Source organism: Centruroides vittatus, unplaced genomic scaffold, assembly GCF_030686945.1.
Source record: "Centruroides vittatus isolate TY-2023 unplaced genomic scaffold, ASM3068694v2 contig_890, whole genome shotgun sequence".
Classification (NCBI taxonomy): Eukaryota; Metazoa; Arthropoda; class Arachnida; order Scorpiones; family Buthidae; genus Centruroides; species Centruroides vittatus.
In genome coordinates, this window is record NW_027122581.1 from 654,320 (window position 1) to 667,243 (window position 12,924).

Below are 12,924 nucleotides of genomic sequence, written 5' to 3' on the forward strand. Positions count from 1 at the left end.
CCTGTTTTTTCACGTGGATGTTAATCCCAAGCATCTAAATTTCAATATTTCAAATAAACGATAAAATATTTACCTGAAAACAGTATGGCTACTCGTATGGCTAACAAAAAGCCTGGAAGCTACTCAAACCCAGGTGGCTTCATCTGCAATTTCTTAAATTTTATGTATAAAATAAAATCAAAGAATGACATATGTCATCCACGCAACTAAGTTAAAGAAAATGCACTAATTTGCAAGTAAATTAATAAAATATTTTAAGAATTCAAAGATATTTTTAGTTTTCTTTAATTCAATTTTTAAAATATCACAGATCAGTTTCTTTTAATCTTTATATTAATTCTACTGTATATAAAAGTTTGATGATATTAAAGAAGCCTTTCATTAACACATGATTAAGCATAATATACATTAATCCAATTTAAATAATCTGTTTTACTGTTTCCTAAAATCTTAACGTAAACCTCTAAAAATAAATAAATAAAAGTCAAAATTTCTATAACAAGTCAGAAACTAAGAAAGTTTAATTATCGAAACTAAATGTAAAAACTTATTTTTATCATTAGATGTTTATTTAATTGTTTATAAATTAAATATTTATGTAATTGTAAAGACGTGAGTTATTCCACACTTCATTTTGAAGACAAGACAGAACAATTATATTTATTATTCTAACTCGTCAACAACGTGAACACATCATAGCTTGAAACAAAAATATTTTCATTTTTGAGTTTTAAAAATGTTCTTTTATTTCCATAACATAAATGTAAACGAAATAAAAATTACTGTATATTAAAGCCAAAGTTTAATACTTTTAAATAAAATACATTTAAAATAAATATCTGATGGGTGGTTAATTTAAGCCTCAAATTTGTTAATTCAAACATACACTCCTCAAAAGTGAAATCACTACGGAGTGCGTAGCCATATGCACATTATGGGACCAGTAGAGGTGAGAGGTGACAGAGACACGCAAATGATTAAAAGAACAAAGAAATGCAACAGAGACCTATTTATTCAGTAATGAATATGGCCCTACGGACAGCTATAAAGGCCATTATACGGTGAGGCAGAATATCAATGAGGTGATTAATGGTTGCTTGAAGTATTCCTTGCCGAGCTGCGTCCACTGCGGCGCGCATGTCGTCTACAGTATGCGGCGGTGGGCCCGGTATACCTCACGTTGGACGAGGTCCCACAAGTGGTCGATTGTTTGTTTAGTTATGACAATACTTGGGCGATCTGCCTAGGGGGTGCCTTCCGGGAGGTCTTTTTAAGGGAAACTGGCTCCTATTTAGGTGTTACAGCATAGAGAAAACCTGGAAAACATGGCCACATGGCCAGCCCGTCCGAGCGAGGCGCAAACCCACGACTTAACTCCCAGTGTTCAGGGAACGAAGACCGCCTGGCCACTGATGGGCCACAAGTTCGATAGTTGAGAGATCGGGCGAGACTGCCGGACATGGATGTGAATTCCGTTCAGGCTGGTGAGAGTTCGCCATGCGACATGGAATCGGACATTATTTTGCTGGAACACCGTGTCGGGTGCAGCCTGCACCATTGGCCGAACCACAGGTCCACAATTCGTGTGACATACTGATCCGCTGTCAGAGTACCGGAAATGTGCACCAGGACTGTTCGCTGATCAAACATAATGCCTCCCCAAACCATGACGTCCAGTGTGGTGCCGGTGTGACGCTCGGTGAAAAGAGCTGGCACGTAGCGTTCCCTACACTCGTCCAGGTCAGTCATTCGTGCACAGACAAGTGGAATTAATCTGTAAACAATACCCGATGTCTTTCAGTGGTCCAGTTGCTATGACGACACTACGCCTGGCATCCAGCCTGTGTCGAGAGGTTAATGGCATCCCAGTTGCTGGTTGCCGTGCGTGCAGCCCGACATCATGCAACCTGTTGAGAATAGTTTGGGTGGACAGATGCATCGTTGACACCGACAGGCGGCTTTGATGGTCTGCCGTGGCGAACGCGTCCCGATGGGCCGTCCGACGAATCTACTAGTTTCTGCGCTCTAGGGTTTTTCAAACGGAATCCCGGGATCCAGGGATCCCGGTCGTGGTTTTTTAACCCGGGAAATTTTTCTTATTTCGGGAAATCCCGCAAATTTCTTAAAAATTCACTTTTTTCTTATTTTGTGTTAAAGTTCAGGAAATTTTGCAAATAGAAAGCATAATTAACTCATAAACTGTCAGAATAAATTTGTATTTATTAATTTTAAACCTACTTATTAGTTTTTTAAATTTTTCCTCGTTATGGCATGTTACAAATGGTCAATAATCAATACGTAGCTTATTTGTGGCAGGACTCTGCAAATTCTTTACTTGTCAGAACCTGTAATATCTGGAATAATTGTGCTTATGCTGTCTTAATTTTTAACCATGCCCAGTAGCTTCAATAACTGCATTATGCCAGATTGTGCAAATTGGCAAGGATGCTAACGAGTATGAAGTTTTTCTTCATGAACCTGATTATTAAAGACAAACGAACTGTCGAATTATCGGGCTACAAGCTTAATACCGCTATTAAAGCAGCCAAGGTAGACAAATCAAGAATACTAGAGAGCAAAAGAAGTACTACAATCTCGAAAACGAACTAGAAATCTTCCAGGCTACAGGTGAAAAAACATCTATTTTCTCTTAAATGCATTAAACACGATTCCAATCACATCAATTGAATCGGAACGGGCATTCTCGGTAGCAAGACTTTTCATTACTAAAATAAAAATTAGATTGAGTGATCGGAGTATTGACCATCTTTGCTTTTTAAAATCTTATAATCAGTGGTGATATTCGAAATAGTTAACAAAGGGTTCGCTAGCAGAAAATTTTTTCCTGATAATCACCGACAAACAAAATGGAAGTTTTGGCTAAAAATAAATACAATACCTTTTCTTGCGATATATCTAATAATCAGTGGCGTATTTGGAACGTAACGAGCCCTGGCGAAGACCAGGTAACAATAGTATATTAGTCTGTCGACCTTTTTTTTTTTTTTTTTTTTAGGCAGAGAAATTTTTCACCCCGAATGGCACTGCTCATAATTGTCAGATGTCATCATCTCTCGAAATATCGAAATACAATATCCTTTTTATTTCGCTGTCCATAGCCCGACACGTGTTCTACAGCCATCTTGTATAATCTCGAGCGCGTGAGATTGTGGGATCTCTCTTATAACTGGATCCAGTTTCAAGAACTCTCTTGAATCGATCGCGATTAAACCTCGTTTCGGTCGAGATTGAAACGGTCGAGAGAGATCGCACCAAGGCATAGTCCCCGACCTTGCTCACAATCTAGATTGAAATGCTCGGTGCGAACGGGGTATAAGGCTCTAGTTAGTAGTGTTACAGAGTATAATACGTATATTTTAATATATTTTTTTTAAAAAAACAAAACCACTGAGAAATGTTCCGTGTGTTTAACAAGGTTCGGAAAACTGAAAATTTTACCAACGGGTTCGGGCGAACCTGTGCGAACCCGCTGAATATCACCACTGCTTATAATACAAAATATTATTGTAAATTATTATAATGTTTTATTTAAAAAACAAAAATTACCTTCTAAGTTAGAAGTTTGATCTAAATTCATTTTTTCTTTAAATTTTCAACTCAATTCAGTCTTTTTTTTTTTTTTTTTTTTTTTTTTTTTTGTTGTTGTTGTTGTTGTATGCAGTTTCCAGCAAACTTTAATACATTTTTTCTATTAGTGAACATTTCTACGTAATTCAAAGATAATTTTTAATATATATCTTACACAGCACTATTAATATGATTTTGGAGGTTTTTTTTTTTTTTTTTTTTTTTAACTCTTTCCGCCCTGTGGGCACTAAGAGGGCCTCTTTAAGTAGGCCCATTATGGGTTCGGCCAGGCCCACAATGGGGCGACCGGGTGGTGAGGGACGGGGCCCGACATATCCGAACGGGCCACCCCCCGAAAAATTCCTGGGGTTTATTCGACCCGTTCGGATTCGATCCCGGGTCCCCCAGAGCGGTAGGCTGCCACCTTTACCGCTCGGCCATCCGGCCGTCTGATTTTGGAGGTTGTAGAACGTATTAGATTACTTTAAAAAACAAAAAATAATTATATCATTTGATTTCAAGCTATTTTGTATATCTTAAAAATAATTAATTCTATCTCGGGAAACAGTTCACTTTTATCCCGGAATCCCGGGACAAGCAAAAGACCGGGAAACGAGAAACCCTACTGCGCTCTGTCGTACGCCGGTGCGATCCACTACCTTTTCGGAGTGTTCCTTCATCCATCGTGTCACACATGGTACGCCGGATGGTACACAAATCGCGTGGCAACTGCGCGCATTATGCAAACGAGGTTGTGCAGCTCCAGGATACGGCTTTGTTCCCCACGTGAACTAACTGGTGGTACTCAGTTCGCTGTCGTCTCCGAGGCATTTTCTACTTGGAAAATTCGGCTGTCACGAACCGTCGCTGATAGCATTTACGGCCCGAGCCGGCTACCGGTCTTTATAGCCCGAAACTGGGTACCATATGACCCGATGCGTACTCAAAGTTAATCATTTGCATATCTCTGTCACCTGTACCGATCTTGCATGGCTACGCGCATTCTTTCGTGGCGTCGCGATTTCACTTTTAAGGAATGTAAATAACTTAAATTTCTAATCCGAGTACTTCAGTGTTTTAAGTGTTTCCAGGGGCTGACTGGCCATGTGGAAAATGTGGAAAATTCCACACGGGCCGTATACAATTTGGGCCGTTTTTCTAAATATGTATATAATATACCGTTTTGTTCGGTTTTATTTTTTAAAAAAAATCATTTATTTTTTTTCGTTAAGTAAGATAAATTTCAATTTTTATGTGTAATATAGATATATGTGTAGGCCTTTATCGTTTTACCCGGCCCTACCAAAAGCCGAAGTTAAATTAGTCCAGCCGACCCGAGTCCAACACTACATTGGCCGACTCGGCTCAAACAAAGCATCCTAGGAGAAAAATAATCAAAACAGACAAAGTTGATCATTTGTTTACGTTGCTAGAAACTATTCACCATCCCTATGAATCTTTGGAAGCACGAGTTACTGGTTTTTCACCCAGCCACCAAAACGTTGATTGTAATCATAACAGATTTAATGGCCAATAATATCATTTCCTTTATTTTAGATAAGTAAAAATGTTATTCAGTAATAATTTCTCTATGTTACAAACCATTTAATTAAAAATAATCTATTTTTTTAGGTTCAGCTAACTAATTTTTAGTTTGCCATTCACCCACAATGGCGTTGATTGTAGATGGGCAACCTGCGGCGTCGAACATAATATTATTACAAAACAATATAACGCTATATAAAATAAAAATTTAAAATACTGACATCTGGTCGTTTGTAATCGCACTAAATACCAAGAGCCCGCTTCGTACATATATTCGACGCAACTAGAGTTGGTCCTTGGGTTGGTTAATTTTTGCGTCTTTAAGGGATGATAGAATTGTGTACAAATGCACATATACTTTCGTAGACTGTCCATACGCGCTTGACCCCTTTTCAAGACTAAGTGAAGTCCAAGGGAGTATACGTATGTACTGTACAGTACATTCGTAAACGATTCTATCATCCTTTAACTAAAGACGCAAAAATAAACCAACCCGAGGGCCAACCCTAATTGAAAAGATTATCTGGTATTTTAACCCGACTTCACTGGACACTTCATATAGAGCTGTAAAGTGTTACTACAGTTTAATCCAGAAGCAACTTAATATTATTTCAGAATTGCAACATTTTAAATCGTCATGAAATATTTTAAAGGAAAATGTCAGTGAAACTTTTATAAAATTAAACCAAAATGAACATTCTACTGATGATCAACTAGAAAACGATAAAGATTCGATTTCATCCTCTTACTGCAAAGCTTGCAAAAATTGTCCTATTTGTTGTTATAATATATTATTCGGATATAACGTGTTAAATGGTGCTTATTCTACACTTGGTCAAGCATACAAATATTTACTATCTATGTCTGTAACACAAGTGTCCTGTGAACGGAACTTTTCTACGTTAAAATTCATTAAGATCAAGTATCTCGCAAGAAAATCTAGAAGCTTTTGTGTTAATGTCAATGGAGAAGGATATTTTAAATGAAATAGATTCTGATGATGTCATTAATATTATTGCTCAACAAAGCAAACTTCTAAATAAAAAATTAATGTTCTAGGCTTGTGCTTATTGCAATTTTTGTCAATGTTGTATTTTGAATATATTTAAATATAAATAGAAAAAAGTCATTTTTTTTTATTTATTGGCTGGGCCGGTAATGATTTTTTCCACACAGAAATTTTAAGGCCAGTCCGCCCCTGAGTGTTTCAATTCCAATATTCAAACGCGTGAAGACTTAAGACTGCAATTAATTCAGATGCTTTTATTTACATTTAACGAAATGAGTCTCGTTAATAATCTCTTGATCGCAATTTCATTTCATTTAGGCCTACAGATATATGCTCATAAACTTGAGGAAATTGGATAAAACCGGAAAATTATGATCACGTACGTATCGAGTAACGTTAGTTTAGCCATTGTAACATTACATTCTTCATATTAATTAATCGCTATTTCATGTTTACGCTGGAATTTTGTGAAACTCCTAAAACAAGATAATTAAAATAATAAAAAACTCTAAGTTCAAAATCCCCAATTTTTTAACACTGCTTTGCATTTTTAGGCATGAAAAACGTTTCGTTGAGAACGTCGGCAAACAGTGACATAAGAAAGGCTCGTTAACTATACAGTTCGTTAAGTTTTACACATGCAGTCCTAAGAGAACAAGTTTTTAAAATAAATTTATAATATACTAAATTATATTTCTAGTCTAAATTCTATGTATACTGTCAGATGCGGCATTTCGCAGAATTACGAACACGTAATCTTATAAACAAGTGAAATTTTCCAAGAAAATCTTTCAAAGTAAACGTTGAGATATCTTATATTTTCTCTTCGTTTATCATTTAATTCATTACACAAATTATATATATTTTGTATAATGAATTAAATTATATATATATATATATACACGGTATATAATTTAAATTTAAATACAATAAATGTGATTTTGGTTTAGGACTAAAGAACTTTTTAAGATGTTATTAAAGTATAGTTTTATATAAAAGGACTGAAAGACTTAGGAGCAACAAAATGTTATGTGGCTATGACTGGATACCAAATAAATAGTAAAATCTATCTTTGAATTAGACTAAGTTATAAGTCTTAAAATGATGGTAATTAGGCCTAGTAAATTTTTGGTCCTGGCTGAAACTAGATTTGTAAATAAGCATTAATCGATGCATTATTCAATGAAAAAAGTGAAGCTACATAGAACTTAAATTAGAATAAAATTTTAAAATGTATATATTATAAGCCTATTTAACTACATAAAAATATATATGTAATAATTATCATATAAGAAATTATTTCCCTATCCCTATAAGTAAAAAAATAATTAATCGAAACTTTTATTACTATTATTATTACGAAACCTGCGTTCTTCCTACCAACTGAATGTATTGTTATCTAATCAGGGGAAGACGACCCACGTTATTCTATTTACCAATGTCCTTCCTGCTTCGTTTATAGTTTCATAATTAAATTAACGTCCAACCACTGACAAACTATATTATTGATCGTATTGTTTTTATTAGGTTTCTGTGCTAAATTAAATAAAATCTATCCGGAATTTATCTCTAATAATTTTACATCAGTTGTGCGTTATTCATCACGCCCCAAATAGAAAAATTTTGAAGATTCGGATTCCTGTAACAAAATGAGAAATTGTTTAACATTTTCGTGCATTTGATTATTTTTAATTTATTATTTGTTAAATATTTTTATTATTACTTTCACGGATTTGTTCCAAACGTAAAAATAATTACAAACGGAAATATTTTTGCCTACTTTGTAGAATTAAGTTAAACATGGCGTGCTTTTTGAGTGATGAAGAGAGGGAACAGAGAAGAATTAATCAAGAAATTGAAAAACAGTTGAGAAGAGATAAAAGAGATGCCCGTAGAGAGCTTAAATTACTTTTACTGGGTGAGTGGTTGATTTTTCTTCATTTTATCATTGTCTACGCGTATTTTATATTGTATGTACTCGACAAACTTTGTTAAAATATTTTAATATTTTATAAAATTTATTTTGTTGAAGATTTAGAACTTAAGAAATATTAAAATATGTACATTTGATATATACATTCCATTATACACATATACAAATGTACTGTACTGTATAGTATATTATGCATAATATATGTAGATCCGAATGTAACTTTAAAGACATTTACTATAAGGCATATTTAAGTAATATAATACATGTACTGTACAATAATCTTAAATGCTTACGACGTGACGGGCAAAGAAAAAGTAATGATTTTCAAAAATTAGCTTTTCTTTAGTGACTACAGATGGCGCTGTATTTTAGAATGTTCCACGTGTGTTTCAGTGCTATATTTGAAATAAAATCTAAGAATTTAAGTAGAAAGTGCACTAATATTTATATGTGCAGATAGTCGCGTTGGAGGAAAACGCACTTCCAACAAAGGAAGACGATGTCTATGTTTAATGGTTACGCGTTTTCATTGTTACAATTTTCAATAGTTGCGTTGAACACAAGGGCACCTCACACATTCGGTATTCGCCAAATGTTTGCTCGGCATTTGGCGAATACCGAGTAGTGTGAATGATTTACTTGTAACGAATTTCGATATTCGCCGTTTTCACGTGCTCACCTTCGTGTTTTTCGTTATTTTAAAAAAGAAATGGCATAATGAAACTATAATTGAGCTGGAATATATTTTCCCCAAATTAAAAAGAAAGACTCATTAATGGCGTTGTATAAGATGTGTTATAACGGAGTGTTAAAAGTGCGGTAAGAACAAACGAAATATATAAGCCAAACTGGTTTGCTTATTTTCATTAACAGATGAACTACTATTGAAACTTATGAAACCTATTGAACTACTATAAGTATAAAAACAGCAGCACAAATTATTGTTTGAGAATTGTCCCATTTTCAGACAAACATTTGTCATTCCCACAATGAACCAGTGCATGACAAATAATTGCATGCATGTGTGTAAATATCAAATGTGTGGAGGCACTTAAGCTAAGGTGACCAGACAGATGTCCACAATTTCTGGGGAATGTCTGTGGTTTTGCCTGTATATTTTTGTTGAATTCATCTTTCAATAGAGTAATTTTATTAACAAAAGAAACAGTGTACCTTGTCACTCCAGCAGTATATTTAATAATTCAAAATGTTTTTGACCTAATATCAACGTTAAATTGTGTACTTCACTGAGGAAGGCCTATGATATTAGGTTGAAAATGTTTTGAATCATTAAATATACTGCTGGAGTTACGTTCCAAAAAATTGCTGTGTTATGCAAATCCAAAACAAAGAACTAGTACAAAAAGAGGGGTTAGGTTCCAAAAAATTAAAAAACATGCTATTATATTTTCATAATTAAGATAAATATCTTCTTTGTAAAATAGGGCTGGCGGAAATACAGTATTAAAACGTAAAAACACGTAAACAGATATTTTTATTATCTTCTTTACTTGCCATAAATATCTTTATTAAAATTTTCTTAAGTGATACATATTAATATAAATTAAACAATATCTTCGTCATCACAAACACTATTAACTGAGGGCATTTTCTTTCTGGCAAGTTATCCTTATCCTCTGAGCATTTTTCTGCATTATCTTAGATCCATGCTTTACCTTTTGCAAAAAGTATGTAATTTTAGATTGCTTGCTTTTAGTTAAAAGATCTTTATAAATTTCCTCAATGGTGCTAAGCACTTATGAAGAATAAAGCAAGTATGGAATAAGGGAAAAACATCTGGCAACAGCAAAAGCAGAAGCATCTAGATCTGGCAACATTGAAATAAGTTTTGAGAAGGACCATGTGTATCAACAGAAGGCGAGAAAAGAAAATTTACATACTTAAGTACTAATAGTTCATGAAAATTATTTTCTTGAACTATTAGTACTTAAGTATGTAAAAATTTATTACATTTCATGTTGTACAAGGGTTTTACCCAATTCTCAAACTGTGTCAGAGTGAATCCGTGCTATAGAAGTGCCATGTTATACGGGGGTTACCTGTATTTTATTTTTTAATTGTACTGCTAAAACAGAATTTGAAAATATAGATTATATTAGCTATCCTTAAAATTATGCCTAGATGGCATAATTTCTGGATAACTATTATGTAAATACAATACAACACGCATTATATATATAGTGTATAATGTGTGTTCACTATACCTGGTATATATATATAGTGAATAGATACTCACACAATAGTTAGCCACAAATTATATAGATGTGTTACTTTGATTTCTCTTAAGTTGCTTTTGTTTTCTGCAAACAGAATGTAAAATATTTTTGTTTAGAAATATTTTTGTTTTTTGTAAATGTATTATGTTTAAATTTAAAATTTCTGTTTTATTCATTTTGTGGTAGTGATAGAAATTTTTGATGCACTTATACTTTTTATACACTCATTGACCAAAAAATTATGCATTCAGATAGAATAGTCTGATTACTGCAAAACTCAGCTTACAGCTAACACAGACATATCTCAGTCTATGTCTCAGATAGGTAAAATGATTACAGTTCTGGTCCAATTGCATATCAGGTAATGCCACCTGAGTGCCTTAAAATTGCCATCTCAATATCCTATAATAAGACTCTCTTAGAATAGTGTGACAAACATTGAATTGTAGCAGAATGTTTAAGAAATCATACACACTTGTTGCCTTTTATGGCAGGACTGCATACAGTGCCTGCCCAGTTTCCAGATTTGTCATCCATCAAGCATTTATGGGATTAGATGGGATACCAGTTTTGACCATTTAAGAATGTGAAGGATCTGCAGTGGCAGTTGCAACAACTTTAGACAGATCTGTTACACAACAGTATATAGCACTTTTATGCGTCTGCTGACCATATTGCTACATGCATTCAGACAAGAGGAAGTCTTACAAAGTATTAAAGGTTGCTTTAAATTGTACCATTGCTTCACAGAAAAGATACAATTTTGTACAATGAAAGATTAACTGATGAATGTCTATGAAATTCATCAGTTAATCTTTCATTGTACAATGGCAATTATGGGCCATATGCATTTCAGACAAAATGAATTGTCCAGAGAAATGCACTTCATTGCCACAATCATGGGCTCATACTGAAGTTCATCAGTTACTACATGAAAATCTTGAAAGTTTTACTTATTGATATTTCATATGATCTACAAATGAAATAATTGTTTGTATCTTTTTTAAATAAACATATTGAATTAAAATTGTAGACTTTTCTAGAAATAGTTCTATTTGTAATAAATAACACTAATAATTCAATAGTTTAGATCTTTGGTTGTTTGAGTTTATTAAGCTATGATTTGTCTGTAAAGTACTTTCTGTTTTGCTAAAATCAATCAATGGAAAAATTCATATTTTCCATGCCTTGTCATCCATATAAATCTTACACAATGTAGTTGGAGATTCAATTAGCAATGATTTCTTAACTTTCATAATGTATAGGTGATTTTACACTAAGCATATCATAGATTAATTTGGATATATTAATCATTGGCATCTGCAGAGGGGGCAAACAGGGCACTTGCCCCCTGAAATTGAGTAAAAAATCCATAAATTATCATAAAAGTGATTGTGATATACAGCTTTACACTCTCAACCATGGGATGCTTTGTTGCAATATGTCCATGCATCTAATTGTGTGATTAATCATTAACCAATTGTTGTCAGATATTTTTTCTTAAGTTTCTTATAAAATTTCATTTTTTTTTAAATTTAGCTTTTATAAAGTTTTTTTAGTAATTTAATCCATCTTTTTAAATGTGGATTATATACTTTTTTGAACACACCACAAAGCCAAAAATCCAACAGTTTAAAATTTTAAACTGGTGAATTTTTGGGTTTTTTTTTTTTTTTTTTTTTGTGTGTGTTTAAGAAGCCATCCAATTAGGTTAGATAGTAAATTTATACTTTCTTGGTATAGTATTCTAATGCCATTCTTAGCAAATAGGTGAAATGATTGATATTTCTGGTGATTGCATTCTTTCATTGTTAACTGATAAATTAATTGATTTATGTCACAGTTATTTCCTTTGTTTTGTTAACTACATGAAGGAAAATGACATCCTTTCCTTTGCCCATGGAAAGGATCACATGTTAAAACAATACACAGAAGTATATTCATTGACATAAAAGTTATGCACCAAGGATGAAGAAAAATGACATCCTTTCAAGTGCAATGTAGTTAACAAAACAATATTAAATAATTTTCAATGTAATAAAAATCTATTTGTTTAAAAATGAAAAATTTCTTTTAAGGCAGTTGTTGCTCAAAATTAATCCATCAGATGCAACAATTAGCTATGAATGAGATCAAAACTTGTTCATTAAAAAATGTATATTTTGTAAGATTTGCTGACCGAAAAAGGGGGAGTCCGACTCAAGTCAAGATGAATGACAGGTAAAGGACAGAGTATGTGGGTGATGATGGACATACTGAGAGGAAGAACCTTTGCAAATGAAACCCATTTATTTACAAATAAGCTGGTAGCTACAATTTCATACAGAAGATGCTTCACTCCAACTAGGAATGGAAGAATTCAGTTTGGTTCCGGCATAGTCCCTGGATGTGTCAATAGCCCCAGGATAGTGTTGTTAGCAAGTCTGAAGACAGGATAGATGATATTTAGTCTGAGGACAGGTGATGATGCCTATGGTTCTTGACAGCAATGGCGGTAGTGGGCACAAGCACAGGAAAGAGATGCACTAAGTTACCTTGCAAAACTGAGGGAGTAGGAAATCCACCTTTGTCCTTGAAATTTGGGATTTTTAAAGGATTTTATTCTCAAATTC

The 12,924-nt window shown here is 33.7% G+C and overlaps 1 protein-coding gene across 7 annotated transcripts in view; it reads left to right on the forward strand.

Moving 5' to 3' along the window:
• Positions 1 to 7,619: 7,619 nt before the first annotated feature.
• The window catches only part of LOC136983887 (G protein alpha q subunit-like), a 44,041-nt gene continuing 38,736 nt past the window's right edge, over positions 7,620 to 12,924 (forward strand). For 3 of the 7 annotated variants that reach the window (XM_067280766.1, XM_067280768.1, XM_067280767.1), the window contains exons 1-2: positions 7,622 to 7,783; positions 7,930 to 8,060. In XM_067280766.1, coding sequence (XP_067136867.1) covers positions 7,943 to 8,060 — 118 coding nt within the window. In that variant the 5' untranslated portion in view covers positions 7,622 to 7,783; positions 7,930 to 7,942. Of the gene's footprint in view, positions 7,802 to 7,857; positions 8,061 to 12,924 lie in introns of those variants that run through there. The other 4 variants (XM_067280765.1, XM_067280764.1, XM_067280770.1 and 1 more) reach the window with 4 other exon arrangements.